General features: G+C 42.3%; 1 protein-coding gene across 3 annotated transcripts in view; it reads left to right on the forward strand.

The window, feature by feature from the left end:
- The window catches only part of LOC142557963 (type 2 phosphatidylinositol 4,5-bisphosphate 4-phosphatase-like), a 95,846-nt gene that overhangs the window by 29,543 nt on the left and 43,488 nt on the right, over positions 1-22,815 (forward strand). For 2 of the 3 annotated variants that reach the window (XM_075670151.1, XM_075670143.1), the window contains exons 4-5: positions 3,666-3,807; positions 10,667-10,716. In XM_075670151.1, the coding sequence (XP_075526266.1) occupies positions 3,666-3,807; positions 10,667-10,716 (192 nt within the window). Of the gene's footprint in view, positions 1-3,665; positions 3,808-10,666; positions 10,717-11,458; positions 11,523-22,815 lie in introns of those variants that run through there. The other variant, XM_075670148.1, reaches the window with a different exon arrangement.

Raw genomic sequence — 22,815 nt, forward strand, 5'->3', positions numbered from 1 at the left:
CGTTGCCAACTTCTTCGCAGCTCTGTAGCTCAACGTCCCTTGCTCAATGCAGGCTCTGGTGCTGTTTGGTTCCTTGTACTTCTTTCTCCACACTCAGCTTTTGTTGCCGGCTTCTTCACTTTGTACCTCTGTTCTGCTTGCACTTGTCTGTTCGAGCATCTACCCAGTGGCCCATGGTCATGATGGGGTGTTGGCCAAGAGTGGTCACATACTCGACGGCACTTGCCCAGTTGCACATACCCAGTGGCTTAAGTTGTCTGTTCGGGCAGAAAACTAATGGAAAATACCTATTGGTCCAAGTATTATAATTGGCAAGACAGCAGCAGCCAGTGTCGTAAAGTGGCGAGAAGAGGATAAGAAAGCTTTTCTTTAAAAAAACTGGTCCCACTACCTCCACTGCATTTCTCACGCTGTAGACAGCTGAAACCCCAGCAGGCTAGCCTTATATAGCAGGGCATTTTGGCTCGTAAACTAGTGCCAATGAGCCAGTCTCCGTTCTGCAAACCTAACCAAAAAATAAACCACGACGTAATGCCTGTATATTTAAACAGTTCATGATCTAAAGCGCACAGACCTGCTAATAATATAAGCGCACATGATATTCAATGGTTTCATTATAGAGGTGTCACACCTATGTTGTAGGAACATGCAAAGGTCAGCAAAATGCACTAAGGCTAGCCAATTAAGTGCTTACACCCTTCAAACAAAACTTCACTTACAACCTCCACTGGGAGTTGGGCTCATTTTCCTGTGGCAATGTGCTCTTGGGAGCTGGACACACTGCGCTATTGTTCCAAATTTGCACATACATAATAATTTCTGCAAGGTTTTGCTCTCCACATACTCTGGGAGTGTTGGTGTCTGCATCTGATTTCAGAGGCCACAACATGCATTATTGTAGCAGATGATTATGGTTTTATTATAATGTAGCGCTGCATATCTTGGTTGGTGCTGCATACCATTCTGTGCCTGTATAGATACACACGATTGTATAAATAGGGGCACATATAAATACACATGGGCCTTTTCCAGCCAGTGATCAACGTCGCCTGAGGTGTGTTCATTACATGCTGTCAGAATTGAAGCCTGCTGGGCATGCTGTTTCGCTGATCTTGCGTGTCTGTGCATGCACCATGCTTTTTCTGTGCTCTGTCACTGTATCATGAGTACCAGCGAAACAAACGGGACGGGGCACTGCCACTGCTTCTCTGACAGTTGTTCAAGGCTTGGCACTGCTTCTATTAACACCACTACGACTCAACTTTGAAAAGTCGGGCTCTTAGCCTATGTGGTTGATCCAGTATGAGGATTTCAATTTCACTGTGGGTTTCTGCATCGCTTATCTGGTAATTAAAGTGCACTCAATGCTATATTGCATGTGTCTGAAAATTAGAGAAATTATCGCCTGTATTACGCTTGGAGAAGTCAATCTCGAAGACATTTTGGTGATGAAGAAGGTCTCTTCCGACCACTTCATACATAATTTAAACAGGTTGTACAAGTCATCCCACTTCATAGCTGTGGCCAGCAGCCTAGGGCACTATAGATGCCTTTTTCACCACACTTTGTTCCCTAGTCAAGCATTGCAATTACCAATCATCCGACATCAAAGAGAGGCTGGTCAGGGACAGATTTGTTGTTGGTTTTGGAAGCTCTTGGACCATTTGTGTCAGAATCTGCGATTGACTTTGCAAGAAGCTCTCACAATGGCCAGGCAACACGAAGACACCGAAAACGAGCATAAAGCTTGTAATTCATCTCCACTTTCCATTGATGTTGCCAGTCTGAGATGGGTGTCGATCTTTTGCCACCACGCATGAAACACCTATGCATCAAACCCGTGCATTATCAGCACAAAGTGCTTTACGCTCCCGTCAAGCTACTTGCTACACAGTGAGCACGGCAGTAGACTCGATCGAGCAATACACCAACATTATCATCGATGCAGTAAAGAAGTCTGCACCTATGAAGTGGAAAACAATCAAATGACATCAGGCACCTGATGGCGTGTGCTCTGCTTTACTCAGGTTTGGCAAATCCGGCTGGCCAACAAAGTTGAGGCTACCTGGACACCTGACAGCATACTGGATGCATTGCGCAGAGCTCGCAGTTGCCAATTCCCTCCTGCTTAAATGGAGTAGAGTCGTAGTTTCTGCGGTGCTTCAGGATGATGCCCTCTGCCTGATCCATGAAGGCCATCTTGGTGTGTTTTGCTTCAAGGCAAGGGTATGTGAGTCAGTCTGGTGGCCCGGAATCAGTTGTTGAATCAAAGAAGTCGAAGTTGTGGACAGCCGTGAACAGTGTGCGACGGTAAGGTAATAGTGAGCAGAGCCAATGTTGCCATCACCAACACCAGATCACCCATAGCAACAAGTCTATGCAGACCTATTCCGCATGAAAGTTAGACTATTGGCCAGTGACCAATAATTACTCCCATTTCCCGGAAGTGCTGACTCTACGTGGAACTTTCAGCAGTGTGATTGCCACTACAATGAAGAGCGCTTTTGCCCGTTTGGCATTCTGGAGGTCGTGCACAGCGACAACGGCCTGCAGTTTTCTTCACATCAATTTGTGGTGCTTGCATCGAAGCACAGTTTCGCTCATTGCACAAGCAGTCCAGAATTTCTACAGTAAAATGGAGAAGTTGAGAGTGCGGTGCGAACAGTGAAATAACTATGGCACAAGACTGCTGGCTGCAAAATGTCATTGCTCATATTGCAGGACACTCCTAGGTCTAATGGTTTTAGCCCTGTATAACTCCTCATGGGCAGATATCTTCGGACTACATTGCCAAAACCCAAGAATAAGCTGGATCCACAATGGCCAGATCCTCAGGTTGTGGTCGAGCGGGACACAGCCATGTGGCAGAGACAAGCATCTGACTTTGACTGTCACCATGGATCCCAGGAGCTTCCCACTCTGAAACCAGGCCAGCATGTGTAGGAGCATATGTAAAGAGCACCATAACAGTGTTGAGCTCTGCGCAACGGTGCTGAAGGTATGGGGTAGAGATGCCAAGTAGTGTTCTGGTGTGAAACAAACATCAGTTTGTGCCCTACGGTCCACCTGGGATGCAGACTTGTTGGGATGATGATATGGTTGTGGTTATGGATGCTTATGGATGGCGATATGGGTAACCATGTGCTACCCAGTGAAGGCTAAACTTCAGTGACGTGCCTAATCCAGAACATGATCACACAGGTGTTCACACTCCCTGTCACCTAAGGCCCTACTGTTCACAATCAAGGTGAAGAGTTGTGCCACCAAAGAGACTGAATTCATGAGAATTTCTAGAAGGCGAGATTTAGTATAATGTATTATAGGCAGTGCTGTGTGGCTTAGATAGCGCTGAATACCGTTTTGCACTTGTGTAGATAAGATAAACAATTGTATAATTAGAGATGCCAGTAAATACACTGGCTTTTTCCCACCAGGGAACACTGTGGTCTGAGGTGTGTTCACTACAGTGGTCAGCATGGGTCTGAACCTAGCTGTGTAAGCATTGCGAATAATTTTATAAAGTGTATAGAAATAATTGCAAAGTCTGGACCATATAAAATATTAGCATTGCTATTTCTTTTTGTCCCTCATCTTTGGTAAAACCTGTATTTTTTCTCAGTGTGTTCACATTTTTAACAATAGTTTTGCATTGTTTTCTGTGTCAGTGGTGCAGTCATAAAGCCTGAAGGTAATTCAACAGTGAAGGCAAAGACACAGCGGCCAGGAATACGGAGGGAAGAATTGACAGAACCACACGCAGAGCCTTCATACAGATTTGTTTGTGGACACTGTCAGAGTGTTTCTGTGGTGAGTGTGTCTGCATAAAAATATTGCAACTTTTGTGTTGGTGGTTACGAAATAGAGGCCTCTTTGCCTTGAAGAGCCTACAAAGGCATTTATTTATCTGGTGTGCCAGGCCCTTGCACCTTTGTAAGCATGCCTTACCCCCACCCTTATTTTGTTGACAACTGCCTAACATGGTAAAATGAGCCTAGATAGTACAAACTGAAAAGTGTTCTTTGATCTAGTGCACCACCAGAAGTAAAATATACAATGTCCTCAAAGGATTGAGGCAGCTGTGAGTGGCTTTACTCATATTCAAAAAGAAAATGGATTACTACAATGAGGCATCTGGATATACAGGCAAGTGAAAATTATGTAGAGGAAACGCAAGTATACTTATGGTAATGTTTTATTTGTTTTTTGTTTTTGTTTTCTGGCACCGCTAAAGAAAAAAAACTGACAAAGTAGACTGGACAAGCACTACTACTAACTGAAGTTATTCTAGACATGCATTCATTTATACTATGTCAATATTGGCACAGGTAGAAGGGACACCACCTGGCTATGATAGGGCAACTGAATGGCAAGGGTTACAGGTTACAGTGTATGGTCCAAGTAGCCTATTAAGTGACCTTAGGTGGCTTAATTGACCTCTGAAGTTTAAGTTAAATTATATACTGTATGCGGTGCGGGAAAAGTTAAAGGTCGGAGAGAAGATGAACTTGTCGAGCACCAACTGCTAACTAAATTATCATATGAAATACCTATAGACAAATCAACTGTGTTTCACTCAAGCTTTTTTGGTCTTGCTGATCTAGCTGATTTGTTTGATCTTGCATAAAATCATTAGTCTTGCAGATCCTCACTAAACAGTTCAAACAATGGATCATCAATGATGAACCAGTACTGCATGGGGTAACAAAGTAGACCAGAAAGATTTCTTCCTGTGCCACTTTGAACAGCCATCATGGGCACCTCAGTTATAAGCCAGTGATTCTGTTGATAACATAAAGCAAGACCAAAGTAAAAGTTTGTGTCAGAAAGGCAAAGTTTATTGGAAGAAAATTTGTTTAACTGTAATGAAGGTAGGCATCACTGCATAGCTTGGTTTTTCTTTTTTTACGTGTTTGAGCAGAACAAGCTGTATCACAAAATCAGTCTTACATAAAGAAGCTCACCTTTCTTTTCTTTTCAACACTGCCTTTTTGAAATAGACAGCTGACAAAACACTATAAAGCAGCTGAAATAGACACTATAACAAAACAAAAATAAAAGTGTTTAACGGGCACCTTCTGCCATCTGGTGTTATTTAAAAACCAGAGAGCAGAGGCCAAGCTGAAATCATCTTGAGAGCTACTTCAGAATTACAGCAGCACTGGACAAGTTGGGCTCGTTCGTCTTTTTTGCAAGTGCAAGCATCACGAGCTTTGGTTAATGCAACTTACTTAAAGGCAATGATGGGCAAACATAAAAATGCCATATGGGTCATTCAACCATCACAGGTATAGTTGAAGAAATGTCCATGTGTTTGTAGAAGTTCAAAACTCATTCTCCCCATTTTTTGTTCTTCCATAACTTTTCTAGCATGATGGCGAAAATTTATTCTTCTTGCCCAGCTGAGCCAGAAGGCATCAATAAACATTTTTTCCAAAGGCATATTGTATGATCCAGTCATTCAAATGATGTGTATGGCAAGACAATGAAGTGATGTGACTGCTAAAATAAGCAATATTTCAAATATTTTAACACAGTGGGTGCTTTTGGCACCGGCGAAAGCCTGTAAAATTTGCAAAGTTTGAATTTTTTTTCTTGGAATGTGGTAAAATCGAGATGGCAGCTCAGTTGACATATTATGACCAAATACTATTTGAAGCTTTGATGGTTCAGCGAATCGCCTGAACAATAACTGTAAAGTTAGAATTTTTTGCAAGAAGCTTCGTGTTCATGGTAAAAAAAGTAGCTTTGGTGGTCAGCTTAAATATATACCGTATTTGCACGACTCTGACGCGCACTTTTTTTTTTAATAATAGGTGTGTTTGCATGTGCATTACAATTGTGACCAATTCTACTCAAGATAAGCTCAATCAAGGTAGCTATCCACACTGCCAGTGAATGGGTCTTCTGAAGAAAGTGACGCTCTGAGACATTGCAAGGTGGGTCGATGGTGCGTGGAGTGCCCTCCCGCAGACGATGGTTGCACAAGCCTCCAGAAGTGCGGCATTTGTAATGCATTAAATGGAACTGAAGATGACTTTCTGTGGTCAGTAGACAGTGAAAAGGAGGTGTAGTCAGACTCTGATAGCCACTAGCAGCTAAGATTCAGCTGTGTGCGTGCCTGTGCACCTTTTTTGTGGCATGAGCATGAAGTGACACTGTTGGCTCTTGCGCAGCACTTCCGATTCACCTCCCGAGACTACCAGGGAGGAAACCCAAAATAAATCAGAAAAAAAAAATAGTACAGCACAAAATTCATGGGTTTCATTATAGATATGATATTAAAGCATAAGTTTAGTTACAAGTTGAGTTACTGAAATGATTGGATTTCAATGGGGGCAAAATGCGAAAACACCCGTGTACTTAGATTTAAGTGCACGTTAAAGAACCCCAGGTGGTCGAAATTTCCGGAGTCCTCCACTACGGCGTGCCTCATAATCAGAAAGTGGTTTTGGCACGTTAAACCCCATAATTCTAATGATTGGAATAATTCTAATTAATTAGGAGTCACTGATTACCGCACACCAAAGCACAGAATCGTATACATTAGAAACCCACCATGTGAGCACAAAATTGGTGAAATTCCTGGAAACCTGGAAGTAGACAGCCGAAGTAATGAAGTCACTAGTGACGTGATACACAAGGAGCTGGCTTGGTATTTAACCGGCTAATTAATGGAAAACAGTTGCCTACGAGTTCGGTTTGTGCGTTGTGTTTGCCTAAAGTTAACCTAAAGAACACCAATGCCGAGGTGCGAGTGCCACAAAGAAGACACCCAAGTCAAAGATTAGGGCTACCTACCATTTTTTTATGTTCCATTATATCGTTTCAACGTAGTACATGTCAACTCAGATATCGCTAGTTGATGTGCACGCTGGAATTGGCACCAAGTTAATTTTTTTTGTATATTTCGACAATGATATAACTGTGCGTTACAATCAGTGGCGCGGCAGATTGGTGCAAATACGGTATGTGACATATCATTAGATAGCTCTACATTTCTATTATTCATGTGAGAAGTTACAAAAAGGTATGTTTTAAATGCGAAAAAATTAGTTTTTGAAATGTTCGTTCGTCCATTGTGCGGACAGCCGAAATATATGAAGTCTTGCCCTCTAGCAAGGAAACATTGTTAATAAAATGAGCTCGAGAAACTTTTCAACACAGTGCAACTTGTTTTTTTTTATTATATGAAGACAAGCACTGCTGCCTCGACTCTTATTTCTTTCCATGAGTACGAAAGTGGACGTCAACCACACCTGAGCACATCATCCTGTACAGGGCACATATGGATTTTATAACCAAGCATATTCCTGCTGTCGAACAGCATTAATGCACTACAGCAGAAGATTTTGTTCATGCTCATGTAGGCTTTCGGTTGTAGTTATGAAGATGTTTTCTACTTGCATCATCTTATGACAATCTTTAGGTTCCAGGGAGCAGGGCACAAAGCGTCCTGCTTCCTGTATGTTGCCCTGCACTGCATTTGTGATGCATGTTGATACGTCGCACTTTATTGCAGTGCTTTGTGTGAACGATATCAGTGCTTTTTCTTTATCTACTAGCCACTTAAGTGCAAGTATTTCTTTGTGTAGACTGCATGAATCGTACATTTTAACTCTTCAGCACTCCCTGACGAATTTGACACATCGTGATATTTCATGTACATTGGGTGTATGGTTCACCTGGCATGCGTCTCTTGGCAATAAAATGCAGACCATGACACTGTCATCTGTGTCGCTGACGAAGCCAGCTTTGTCGCCTGCAACCCAGGCCAGCAAGCTTGGGCGCACGTCAGAGAGAAGGAGGTGCTGACACAAAAATTCAAAAAAATAATTTTTCGTGTTTAAAAAGTAATACCTTTTTGTAACTTCTCACATAGATAGCAGACATGTAGAGCTATCTTTTTAAGCCGACCACCAAAGTTACTTTTTTTACCTTGAACATGAAACTTTTCGCAAAAAAATAACTTTACAGTTATTTTTTTGGGCGATCGGCTAAACCTTCAAAGCTTCAATTATTTTTTACTATACTATGTCAATCGGGCTGCCATTCTATATTTAATTTGTGGCTTCTGGATTTTCTCACGTTCTGAGAAAATAAATTCAAACTTTGCAATTTTAACAGCTTTTGCTGGTGCCAAAAGCACCCAATGTGTTCAAATATTTGAAATTTTGTTTATTTTGGGCCACATCACTTCATTGTTTTATCATAGACACCATTTGAATGGCTGAGTCATACAATGTGCCTTTGAAAAAAAAAAATGATGATTGATGCCTTCTGGTTCAGCTGGGCAAGAACAATAAATTTTTGCCGAAATGCTAGAAAAACTTTGGGAGGAAAAATAAATGGGGAGAATGAGTTTTGAACTTCTACAGACACATGGAAATTGTTTCAATGTATCTCTGATGATCGAAAATTATGCTGCTTGATTTGGCAAGGAATGAGTCGTATTCAACATGCATGCATGTTAGAGAACCCATAGCTTAAAAAAAGAAAACAATAAAAAGATAAAACAAGTAAATCCTCACCTGCCAGGCACAAATACATTCCTTCATTGTTATGATGTGCTATGGAATTGTACAATACCCACGTATAGTGGTGTTGCTAATGTTACTGGTACAGGTCTCTTCGGTTCTTTCGCTGGCATAGCACAATAACCACTGACTGACCTTAAAACAATTTTTTTTTATTATGTGGTTTGACTAGGAAATATTGTAAGCAAGAAAAGCTGGGCAATCAGCCTTTTTCAAGAGAGCTCGAACGCCTGTGTTATGGTGGAATACAATACCATGGGTATTCATCAGAGTGATACTACTCAAATGCGCATATTTATTTTGCACTCATGGCATCCTGCAACTTAAGATCATCTTTGCCATAAGAGGTAATAAAGGTTTTGTTCGTTCAGGAAAATGCCAGGAAATAAGGGGACCATGTTACGAGCCAATGAAGTCATGTGGCATTTGTTTTCTCTAGTTTGAGCGACTTCCGCCTGGTTTGTTCTCAACATGAGGCTAGCTTGTGCTTCGTGCAAGGTGCTGTGCACATGTGCTATTTGCATTCAGAAAATGGGTTTGAAAAAATGAAATTGGCATCTGGTTTTGTTCTACAGTGGATATTATTGTCATGCTATAGACACATTTTGAGAGGGTTTCCTTATTTCAATGTAGTTTATTTATAGAATCATTTAAGAACAATTGTTTTGTCATACATAATGAGTCAGTAATGCTATAAATACATAATTTATACAGGGTCCATTATGAAAGTAATGCGCATGATTTTATTATGACGCGACTATCCATGGCAGTGCGGTAAAACTGGTCTGGAAATGTGGCGAGGGTTCTACCCTGCCAATGCAGCCAGTCACCAGTTTACTCCGAGCACTGTGAGTGGATAACACGGTGCGATGGAGCGTTCGCTTGAACAGCGATACGCTATCAAGTTTTGCATGAAGCTTGGAAAGAATGCAACCGAAACATTCCAGATGCTTCAAGAGGCAGGCCTTCAAGGGCGACTGCATTTCAAGGTCACAGTCTAGGAGGTGGCACAAGGCGTTCGTTCAAGGAGGCCAGGAGGAGGTCGCTGGCGAACCCCGTTCTGGACGCCCAACAACGACCAGAACTGACGAAAAGGTGGATCATGTGTGCGAGGTTTTGCGTCGATTGAGCATCCAGCAAATTGCTGACACCCTACATATGTCCACATTTGCGGTACATGGGATAGTGACCGAGGATCTGCAAATGCGCAAGGTCTGCACAAAGCCTGTGCTGAAATTGTTGACAGAAAATCAGAAAAAACTTCAAGTTTTGCACTGTCAAGAATTGTTGAATTTGATTTAGAATGAGACGGACTTTCTTAACTCTGTCGTAACCGGAGACGAATCCTGGATGTTCGAGTACGACCCAGAATCGAAAAGGCAGAGCAGCAAGTGGGACTCAAAATCATCACCATGCCCCAAGAACGTGCGAATGAGCAAGTCTCGCACCAAAACGATGCTCATTGTCCTCTTTGACGCCCGAGGAATCGTCCATTTTGAGTTTGTACCGCAGGGAGAAACTCTCAACATTTACCTGGAGGTGCTCAAGAGATTGAAATTCCGAGTCGTGCGCATGAGGGCTGACATCAAAGACACGGTCAAGCTCCACCATGACAATGCCCCTAGCCACACATTCTTCATTGTTACCAGCTTCCTGACCCGTAGCAACACCCCGGTGGTCCTCCATCCCCCTTACAGTCCTGACTTGTCTCCGTGCGACTTTTTTTTCGTTTCCCCGACTGAAAAGAGCGCTGAAAGGAAAGCATTGGGAGATCGTGGAAAACATCCAAAAGCATGTTACAGCATTCCTGAGAGACATTCCCGTTGTGGACTTTCAGGGTGCCTTCCAGGCGTGGCAGACACATCTCCGCAAGTGTATTGATGCAGGGGGAGAGTATTTTGAAGAATTTTGACCATTTGTGCAGGTCTGGTCAGTAAATCTATTCTTCCCAGAAAATGTGCATTACTTTCATAATGGACCCTGTATAATTGACTCATGGTAGTAATATTTCCTTTTTGTGTATAGGAAGGGGTTTACTTTTGTACATACATGTGTCATTTAATGGCATATTGACTCCATATATTTGAATGCATGCATATCATGGACTTTCTTTTTCTCTGTTTTATGTGCAGTTGGATGCAGCACCTTCTTCTCGCTTTCGCTGCAGACATTGTGGAAAGCGGTACTGAACCTTTTGCTCATAGTTATCATTATAGTGTCATTACCAACATGATCACTGTTGCTCATGGAGGAAGGACAATGACTAGAAGGGAGCATCATGTGACAATCTTGGGACCTAATCATAAAAATGTAAAGGAAAGACTCATGGGAAATAGGCCCTTGCCACGTGATGGGCAAGCGGTAATTTCTAGCTACCAAGTGCACAAAGAGTAAGGGGTAGTGTAGAGCAAAAGAGCAAGTGGGGGCAAGGGCCGACCGTGACGATAGCACCACTGCAAGCTAGCACGAACCCTGCAATACCTTGAAAGATGAGGCAACCGTGCAGGGCGTATTGCGCAAAAGTCAACACGTAGGTGGGCTCCGAAGGAAAGGAACGGTGGAATCGGAGGAGGTTGATTTTCCAAGGTGGGTTGTCTGTAGTCATGCTCCCTCCTATTATTTTTTGCTTCCTCTATGCTGTTGCTGCTGCTACGTCATATTTCAATGCATGTTGCCCACATCCTTTCCTACTCGGTTCACTTTCTGGTATCCGTTTTTCTCTTGGTGTAGTAAACCATGCTTACTTTGTACACAAATTTTATGAATTAGGAAAAATATGTTTAACAGGAATATTAAGTTAAGGGGCGCTGCAGCGTATATTATGCATGTTGTTTTTATTCCACATTTGCTGGTTACATGTTTGCTGATTTCAGCAGCAGTGAAAGTGCTGAGATCAGAGTACTTAGTATTTTACTTTGCTCCAGAATCGGTTACCGTGCCAACTGCATCATCCCACTCCACGTCTAAGGAGTGGACGTGAGACAAAAGGCACGTGACACATAGGTCTTATTGTCCGTTTCGATTTGTTAAGCATGGAGATCATACTGTGGCATGTATGATATGCATGTACAGTCATGACATTTAAAGAAAAGCAGGTTTTATGCTTTTTACGACTACAAGGAAGTCTTAGCTACTGTGAAATATTAATTAAAAACATTTACAAATGACGCTAGGTGCACTGTCTAATGGTTTACATGACGCACGTCTTTCACCTAGTATCACATTGAACTCGGTGCCAATTCAGGTTTTTCCAAGGGTTTGTCGTTACACATGATGATGCATAGCACCTAACATATCTGCAGGAAATTGTATTGCAATTCTGTCATATGAGAAAAGATCATTAGGGGGTTATAGCCTGCCTGTAAATTTATGGAACCTTACTGAACACACTGTAACAGGTTCCCCGGAAACACTAGTGTGCATGTCAGCACTGTTACTATAGTGATGTGACACTGATGTCAGTTAGAACAAGCAAAAATATAATTACAATGAAAATGGTTCTACCTATCTGCTAGTCCAAAGGGTGCTGGCAGGAACAATCAATAGCATATACTAGTATGTGCTTTAGCACTAGTACACTATTTCTACCAGTACATGCACTAGAAACTTTCTCCCCTTCTACAAGAACAATAATGCGGCATAAAAATTTCTCATATGTTTTGGTTGAACAAAGTGTTGGACAAGATGTCACTACCAGCACTCCGGTAACATGTAGTGCACAGTGCAATTGTAACCATAGTAAGGGCATCCATCAAAAAGCACGGTTGAGTGCTGTCGTGGAAAGGCCACCATGAAAGAGCAGCCTTTACGAGGTGAACTAATAAACCATGCTGCATTGGAAGCACCATAAGTCATCGCTGAGTAAGCAAAATGCGAAAGGGTACGCCTCTTTCTTTCACCTGCTTTAATTCTTAATTTGTAAATTTAATAAATTTCATATGCCTACACCAATTTTCATAATTCTTTTTGAAATAACCTTAGGACCTTACAAGGAGCTCATTGTTGTGCAGCACTTGACTGTTAAAATAGTGTCGCAGGACCTCTTTTGATTAAGTTGGTACAAGGAGCATTCATTAAAGATTTCCCCTTGCCTATTTCCTGTGGACTGAGAGCAACGGAACTTGGCCCACATAGGTGCTGCCTAGGGACACACACTCCTCCCATCTCTTTATGCAATGTTAAATACCCTATATACTTGTAGAAGCCAATAGGTTGCTCCAAAATTCACGTTGTGACTTCAGAAATCATAGTCTCATCATCTGCAAAGTGCTTGCCCTTCAAAAATGGCTTCATTAGGGAAAAGAGGTGCAAGTACGATGGTGCGAGGGCAGGGGAATAAGAGGGACGCAGTAAAATTTAAAACCTGCAGCAGCGTGCTGCTTCCATCTGAGCAACATGCAAGCTGTGAACTGGGGCACTGTCTTGCAGAAGGCTAACACATTTGGTGAGCATGCCACATCTCATGGTTTTGATGGACTCCAGCAATATCCACAGTAGTGATGCACAATATGCCCCAGTTATCGTGGTACCGTTTGCTACACCATGCTGCTCTCAAGACTAAGCATGACCTTGCCTGCCAAGGATTGGGAATGGGCCTTCTTTGGAGTCGGTGAGCCTGAATGCTTCCATAGAATCGATTGGACTTCAGTCTTTGGATTACAGTGATGGACCCAGCTTTCTTCCTGTATGATCAGTCTGTTGAAAAAGTCCTCCTGGTTTCCATTGTCCATCGTCAAAAGAGCCTGGGAGCATTAGTCTCATTCCAGTTTCTGGAAAAGTGTGAGCAGCCGGGGAACCCAGCGAGCGGATGACTTATGCATATGAACATGTTTTTGAATTATTTTTTACATAGACCCCACACTAATCTTGACATTTTAGGCTAAGTCTCGAAGGGTTACGTGGTGATTTTCCAAAATGGTGGCTTCTGCTTGCTGAATGGTGTGCTGAATGGTGTCCACTGAAATCTGACCACGTTTATATTCATGATGCTAGTTCTTGACTACATCATATGATGAGGAATCCTCTCCATAAACCTCTTTCACTCATCAAGCATCTTCCTTGGTGTGCAGTCTTTCAAGTAAAGGAACTTGTTGACTGCTGTGTAGTCCACTAGGTCATTATTGCACCTTGCACCGCTTCACCGCCTGTTAGAGCAATGCCCATATCAGTTCAGGGTTGCAAATTTGCAAATAACCCATAGAGACTTCACCTATAATATTTTCAGCATCCTGCGATAAAAAGAAGTGGTCAGGGGGAAATCTCTAATGAATGTCCCTCATTATTACTCTTCTTGGATTGTGAATATACAACAGCGTTACTATAATTAGAATCTTGGTATGCAAGAAAGAACTGCAAATAAATACAGGAAGCAATCCTACCTCTAAATTGCATACCTACGAAGTCTCCTGGAGTATTTGTACAATGTACAAATTTTGGTCATTTTGTACAGTTTTATAACTGAGAAAATTATCTCCTGGAAATTGTGCTCTTTCTCATACATAAAGACTGCCATTGGACCACCCAGATACAAAAAGAAAGGCCAGTTGGTGTAGCTGAACTGGATCGACATGCTGTCAAGGAGCAGTAATGCAATTATAAAGCCGCAACTTCAGCCTTACAGCTAAGAGAATTTTAGTACACCGTGCTTCCACCATTAGATTGGTTGCAGACCACGGCTTAATGTGACACTGTTGTTAAGTAGCTTCATACATGGCTTCCATGAGTTACGGTGCCATGAGATGCTAGCATGCGATGTGTTGATCTGAGAGGCCATGCTTAATGCTGCATTTCTTCACAGCATCTGTACGTAAATGGCAGAGCTGGAATCGATTCATTCTAGAGGTGGCCTTGTGCTTTTGCTGCTGGTGTGCTCACTGCTGCACACGAGTCTGGCGGTGGCACAATTTCATGATGACCATCATGATGAAATTACCCTTTCTTACCTGCTTCATCATTTGTGATGATTACAGTCATCATTTTTGTGATGGGTAGCATGCAGGAAGGGTTCTTGTGATATACATGCACTAAAAGTAATAAGGTTTGTTTAAATGAAAGGCATGATGTGCTGCTCATCACTGCTTTCTCCTCTCTCTCTTTTCATGATTACCCCACTCAGCTAGTCTCCCTAATTTTAAGATATGGAACTTGTCAGGCATTAAATTACCTCACCAGCTCCTGATTATGTCATAGATTTTGGCATCATCTTCCTAAGGCTAGTTAATTCTTTGTCTATAAAAAGGAATGCATGGTTATGAAAATGGGTGAAAACAACTTGGTAATGTTTATGGATGAGTGGATCAAAATACAGTTAAACCTCAATATAGCAAACTTCAATATAACAAAGTATGTAACATTTTATAACTTCTTGTCCATAGAATGTGTATTTTGAATTTCATTATAACAAAGTGTGTTTATACACAATTTCAGTATAAAACAATTTCAGTTCCACCGCAAAGAGATACTGAGACAATGAATGGAAACTTTTGTGCCACAGATGGTCAAATGGCTGAATTACATGCGGCTGCTTGTAAACACACCTCTCAAATCATGCACCATGTGACCGAGAGCAGCTGTGGTAATCTCGAGCTTCGGAGATGCGTTGAAACAAGAGGCAGATGAAGCATCCACTTCCCACTGATGGCGCTTTTCATGATTGTGTTGGTCCACTGTGGGCAACACTGTCAGCCGCTGGGGTGGAGCAGACATGAAAGCATGGCTGGCTTTGCTTCGTACCGCTGATGTGAAAATATCACCGACACGGCATGAGACCGTATTTTTCGTTGCAGACTCTCAAATTCGGCAAAATTATTATTATTATTTTCATTGATATTCATTTTTTCTGATTGCCCAATAATTCGGAAAGTTTTGTGTCCCTTTCCATGTAAAAAGATCCATCAGTAACTGTATTTATTTGCATAAAAGATATAATTTCAGTACAACAAAACTTTGCCCTGTAGGGGCGTCTGTGTCAGCAGGTGTTTGGTGTGTTGCGACACCAAGTACCCGAGCACATGAGGGTTGGACCCTCCCGCGTGTAGCCGTGCGAAGCTTAGCTGTGTCTGGGGAAAGGGGGATCCTGGGGGTTGAGCCATTGCCAGTTGTGTTCGGACCTTTAAGGCCCACTGGCGGAGGCAACACACCTTTTTGGCCTCTGCTTCGCATAGACGGCACCTCCAGACTGACCCACTTGGAGGAAACCGGCAGTCGCCTTTCCCCCCTCTCTCTCTCTCTCTCTCTCTCTCTCTCTCTCTCTCTCTCTCTCTCTCTCTCTCTCTCTCTCTCTCTCTCTCTCTCTCTCTCTCTCTCTCTCTCTCTCTCTCTCTCTCTCTCACTTTCTGGCCTTTCCTGTCTTCTCTTTTCCATTTCCTCCCGTTTCCTGTGTGGCTATCCTACCTTCGGTACATCATATTTAGTTATAGTAGCGGCGTACAACTGGCGTCATGCAGACTTGTATGCAAGCTCTGCCACGTCCCCACGTTGGACTCCATGGTGGGCGGTCGGTGCTGTTGCTGAACATACACATTTTCTTTTGGCAGCGCAAACTTCTGTTGTTTATGACCCGCACGTGAAAAGATGCCGCACCGAAGCAGCGTTGCAGTTCTCCTTCCGGAGGAACGTTCCGTCATTTCCCAAGTACTGTGTAGTTCACAACGAAGACAACATGCCAGTATGAAAGCTCTCTCCGTTCCTTGTGGCCAAGTGCCTCAAAGACAAAATTGGACCGACATACAATGCCTCAAGAATGTCTAGCGGAGACCTCCTCTTAGAACTAAATGACAAAATCAAGCACAAAAGCTCTCGGAACTTGACAGTATTGGCGACGTGACAGTGACAATTTCAGTCCACAGAACATTAAATACAAGCAGAGGTGTGATATCTCAGGAAGACTTTCTTGACTTGAGCGAGGAGAAACTGCTGGAGGGTTTCCAGGAACAAAACGTGACCAAAGTACAAAGAATAGTCATCTGCAGAAATGACCGAGGAATCCCCACAAGACATGTTATACTCACCTTTGAAACAAGCGTAATGCCTACCGCGCTACATGCAGGATATGTAAAAGTAAATGTCAGACCATATGCCCCGAACCCCAGACAATGTTTCAAATGTCAGAGGTTTGGACATGCTTCGCATGCATGCCGAGGACAAAAAACCTGTCCTAAATGCAGCTCCAATGATCACCAATCTGACAATTGCACTTCTTCCCCACATTGTGTTAACTGCTAAAGAGACCATTCAGCTTACTCGTGGTTTTGCCCTTGCTGAAAAAGATAAACGGAAGTAATTGCACCAACTGTTAAAAAATCTCACTCTTTGAAGCAAGAAAGCGATTTTCGTACCTTTCAAGAAGTAGTTATGCCGATGTGATGCAGATGGGGCAATGTCACAGAGGTCTCGGGAGTCCTCCGAGCCCACACATAGTGGTCCCGGAGTGACTCCGCCTGCCCCCGTGGTAGAAGCAGCCAGTGCTGCTCCATCCTTTTTAAAGGCCCTGCAGACACCAGTCCCACAGAGCCCTAAAATCAAGTGAACCCCAAGGCCCGAGACAACTGTCTCGATGTCCAACTCTCGGTCCTCCAGCACCTCAGAGGGAGAGATGAAAGTCAAGTAAAAAATCCTGGTGTCGTCAACGCCGAAGGACACACGCTCGAGAGAGCGTGTAAAGAAGGACAAAGTCCCGATAACCATGTTAAATAAGAAAACGATCTTTTACCTTTCAGTATCAAGATGGCTTTTACTATTTTTTTTTATTTATTTATTGATACTGCAATCCCACTTTGGGGATTTTGGCAGGAAGGTACAAATGTTGAAAAGATCACAAAAAAAGGCAACCGACAAATACATAGATACATAAGAGTAAATAAACTAATATAAACTGAAATAGAAGGCATACGGTAACTACTAAGTTAGACACGATGTAAACAAGGTAAGTGAAGGCTGTTGAACTTGGGTGTTAGTAAGCTGGTTCCATTCAGTTATTGTCCGCGGAAAGAAAGAGTATTTAAAGGAGTTGTTACGTGTGCGAAACGGAGCAATTGTTAATTGGTGTCTTTGTCTAGTTGCATACCCGGATGAAAAGGTTATTACGTCTGAAGTGTCTAATTTATAGTGCCCCTTTACAATCTGATACATAAATTTTAGCCTAGATGACCGGTTTCTTTGCGTTATTTGTGGCAAGTTTGCTCTGGTTAAAAGGGCAGAAACAGAAGAACGTCCAAAGCTGTTATATATGAATCGCACACCCTTTTTCTGTACGCTTTCAATCTTGTTAATATTAGTCCTAGTGAAGGGGTCCCAGATTATGGCTGCATAATCTAATGATGGGAGAATAAGCGCTTTATATGCGGTCATGCGGACATCAGGAGTGGTAAATTTTAAAGCTCTTCGTAAAAAGAACAACTTACAGTTTGCATTTCTTACGACATAATCAATGTGTTTAGTCCAGTCTAAGTTACTTGTTATCCAGAGGCCCAGGTATTTGTAATGAGGTACTTCGTGAAGAACACTGCTGTTGATAGAATAGACAAAGGTTAATGGTCTTTTTTTGTGAGTAACTCTCATGAACACTGTTTTTTCATAGTTTATACACATTTGCCACATATCACACCACTGAACAATTTTGTTGAGTGCATCATTTAAAAGAATTTGGTCAGCTGTACTGTTCACTTCAGTGTAAATCACACAGTCATCGGCATACAATCGTATTTTGACAGGAATGTTGCAGACAATATCATTAATAAACAAAAGAAAAAGAAGGGGCCCAAGCACAGACCCCTGGGGAACGCCTGAGTCTACACCAAGAATTTCCGAGGTTTCTCCATTAAAGACAACAAACTGTTTTCGGTTGTTAATGTATGCGGCAATCCAGTTTAAAAGTTGCTCGTTATTTAATATTGTCCCTAATTTGTGCAATAACTTCTTATGAGAGACTTCATCAAAAGCTTTTTTAAAGTCCATAAAAATTACATCGGTTTGTTTTCCGTTATTAATTGAAAGTGCAAAGTCATGTATAGTTTCTGCTAGCTGGGTACATGTAGAATAACCTTGTTGAAATCCATGTTGATACTTTGTTAAAATGTGATGTTTGTCAAGAAACTGCGTTATGTGGCTATGTATAATATGTTTTAAGAGTTTACATGCAGTACAGGTTAAGGAAATCGGACGATAGTTCTTTATGCAGTCTTTCCTCCCATTCTTATGGACAGGTTTTACTCGGGCGATTCCCCAGTCGTCCGGAACTTGCCCCTCAGATAGTGATCTAGAGAACAGAACAAACAAGTATTTTGAGACCCATTCTGCGTATCTCTTTAAAAATGCGTTTGGTATGTTATCTGGCCCTGGGGACTTCTTTACATCGAGTTTTAAGAGCATATTCAAAATTCCAGCTTCACTAATTAGAACATCTGGTATGGGTGGGAAATTTGCGTCAAAGTACGGTAAAATATCATTATCAACAGTGAAGATGCTCTTAAATTGCTCATTAAAGGCATTTGAGATTTTTTTTGCGTCATCTACTTGTACACCTTCGATATCAAAGACATAACAGTCGCTAGAAGTCGGGCGTATGTGCCGCCAGAATTGCTCGGGGGACGTGCGTATAAAGTTAGGTATGGACTCTCCGAAATACCGTTGTTTGTCAGTTCGTACTTGTGTTTTTAGCTGTAATGTAACATCCGCTATTTTCTGCGCAGTATAGGAAGAGTTTGTAGATTTTTCTTTTTTCTTTAGCCTCTTGAGTTGCCTTTGTAACCGCAATGTGTCCCGAGAGATCCAGGCGTTTTTGCGCTTCGACTTCTTTACAATACGGGGAACATATTTGTCGATGCATTCTTTTACAATTATTTTGAATTGATGCCAAAGACTGTTTATATCTCCAGTAGAGGATGAGAAAACATCTAAATTAAAAGAAAGCGTGTCACTAATAGAGACATCATCTGCTCGTGAAAAGTTAGGGAAACTAGAGGTTGGATTATTACGCTTAATTGCTGCACCAGTCAATTCTAGTAATACTGCAGAATGGTCCGAGATACCAGGTATTACCTCACAGGAAGTTTCGGCTGTAATTGAACCACTTACAAAAAACAAATCGAGTATGGACTTTGAGTTACCCTGAATCCTGGTGTAATTTTGAACTACTTGCAGTAAGTCGAACGCGAAGGCCATGTCTATCAGTATTTTACAGTGAATATCATTTCGGTTTCGGGCTGTGAATGTTGACCAATCCACCTCGGGCAGGTTGAAATCGCCTGATAGGATTATTTGATAGGATTACTATCCACTCGAATTTCAGAGGACTCTTATGTAACTGTCTCATAGAAGCCATTGCTGTCACCATTTTAGCTCGCAATACCATCACCATTTGTTTACTATACATTCCACTGCATTTGCATTTTACTGTAACAGATCTAGAGTTAATTTTAAACCATCTACCTGAACCTCTTTAATGGCAGGTGAATTTAACACACATAACATGTTATGGGGTAGCAAAACAAAAGACACCAGGGGACAAGCACTTAAAAGACCAGCGGTTTCGTGGGTAGAAGAATTGTACGCAAAGAGCACCTACGGAAGAAATCGTCCCAGTCGCGATGGCGTGAAGAAACGTATATACTGAGCATATCGGCCAACGTGCGGTTGAAGCGCTCGCACAAACCGTTGGCTTGTAGGCGGTACAGTGCAGTAGTGGCACGTTCGCTACCTTCAAGTCGGAAAATTTGTTCAGTTAGGCTGGCGACAAAATGCTGTCCTCGATCACTTGTCACTTTTTCTGGTGCCCCACGGCATAAGACAATTTGCTCTACGGAGGCTTTAGTAGGTTCTGCAGCGGTGCCCGTTGTACACGCGACTGCCTCGACCCATTTCGTATGGTAGTCGGTAACCACGAGGATGTAGCGGTTTCCTGCTTTGCTTTTAGTGAAAGTACCAAGAAAACCCATGCCCACTTGTTGGTAAGGTCGACTTGCAGGTGGGATCGGGTGGAGAAAACCAGTCCGCTTTCCGGGTGGCCCGTCACTTAGAAGATTTTATCCTAATAAATGGCATATGCCTTTTAAACACTGGTGCTGCAACGTACTGCTCCCGGAGCACAGGAGCTATGAGTTGTCTCGATTTGGTACTGTGTTTTCTATCTCTATTCACTGATCTCCAATGGAATGTAATAGCTAATCCCTACGGTAGTGACCGTATGCCCGCATGCATAAAACTAACATGCACAATACCTATCCTACCTTGTAGAGCATCCCATTGGAAACTTCATCTAGCAAACTGGCGCCTCTTCACTGAAAAAGCCAGTGTGGATAAAGTGATTTTAGATGACCTAAGCATGGACGAAGCGAGCGAGAGGATTACTGCTTGCATAGTACTGCGGCAGAAGAGGCAATTCCCCAATCTACTGGATTCTTAAAGAAAAAACTAAAACCCTGGCAGACGAACGAGTGCACAGAAGCTAAAAAACTTCAAAACAAAGCATGGGGTATCTTTTGAATGTACCCAACATATGATTATCTTCTGTCGTTCAAAAAAGCGAAAGTGAAAGCAAGGTATATCCGCAGGCAAGAAAAAAAAGGGGGGGGGGGAGAACTAACAGAAAAGTTATATTTTATCAAGTAACAGCTCAACCACATCCAAGAGAACCAGGTTCGCAAATTGAGGGGCGATTATGCTCCCTGAACAATCCCCATACTCTCAGCTCCAGGCGCACAAACAAGTCTACAGGAACAAGCAGGCATATTAGGCCAGCACTTCTACACTATATCTAGCCCAGCAAACTATTCCGCAACGTTCCTAAAACACAAACAGTCCACAGAAAAACAAAAAGCTTCTAACAACGGGAAGTTCAGATAGACCATTCAATGCCCCTTTAAGGCTCCATGAAATGAACAGCGTAATCTCTTCGGATAAGAAGGCAGCTCCTGGTCCTGACAAAATATATTACACTATGCTGGCCCACCTGTCCTAGCAAGCGGCGGAAGACTTGTTGTGTTTCTTCAATGCAATCTGGGAAACGGGTGAAATGCCTGCAGAGTGGAAAAACGCAGTTATTGTCCCCTTCCTGAAAGCGGGAAAGTTGCCAAATACTCTCAGTAGCTACAGACCTATAGCACTAAGTTGTATGGCAAAATCATATGAAAGTATAATAAATATAAGAGTAACATATGTTCTCGAAACAGATAACTTACTGTGTAACCACACTCACCAGTGTGGTTACAAGGAAGGCTGCTCAAAAACTGACCATGTTGTTAGTCTTGAACATACCACATGTGAGGCATTCCTTTATAAACAACACTGCCTAGTTATCTTTTTCGACCTAGAAAAAGCATACGACACCACATGACGGTATGGTATTTTACAAGATCAAGCAACGCTAGGAATACGTGGCAGAATGCTCAACTGTCTGGCGATTTTCTATCAAACCGAACATTTCAAATCTGTCTGGGTGCAACATTGTCCCAAGTCTGTCCAAGAAAGTGCAGTCCCACAGGATTGCCTATTAAGCACTACGCTTTTCGTGGTGAAGGTGAACTTATCATAAATTCAGTTATACCATCCAACATTATGTACTCTTTATACGTTGATGACCTGCAATTTGCAGGCTGTGCCTCGAGTATATCTATGTGAGAAAGGCAAATCCAGATAACAATAAACAGGTTGACACAATGGGCCGATAAAAATGGATTCCATTTTTCTACACAAAAAAACTGTGGCAGTCGTGTCTTTACAAAAGGGCTTACACACAGACCCAGCTCTCAAATTAAACCGAAGCCTACTACCATTTAAGCACGAACAAAAGTTTTTAGGAATAATTTTTGATAATAAATTAAATTTCATTGCCCACATTAACAGCGTAAAAACTAAAGCAAACAAAGCACTTAAAAGGGCCCCTCATCAGGCCACATAGCAAATTTTGGTTGTAGGCTGGAAGTTGTTACCTGTCCTCTAGGGAGTGTTCTGCCGCAAAAATTTTTCTAATTGGTTTATTAATAGCCGAAATAAAAATATTTCAGTGCCGTGAACTCATGATTTCAGGAGGCGAGTGCCACTGCCAAGAGAGACACTCTCTCCACTTGCCTCGTCTATCCTCCACAAGCGAAATTCCTTCCCTGCGTTCTCCCATACCGAAGCTCTTAAAAGCGCGTGTCACATACATCACGGGCCCCGCCTTCATTTTTTTTCTCCGCTCTTTTTTGCAGTGAGGCACACTTCTGCTGACGGCATTGGGCACGGGCTGTTGCGATTGTCTCATTTCGCGCAGTATGCAATTTTACGTGCTGTGCACAAGGACATC

This window comes from Dermacentor variabilis, chromosome 1, assembly GCF_050947875.1.
Source record: "Dermacentor variabilis isolate Ectoservices chromosome 1, ASM5094787v1, whole genome shotgun sequence".
NCBI lineage: Eukaryota > Metazoa > Arthropoda > Arachnida > Ixodida > Ixodidae > Dermacentor > Dermacentor variabilis.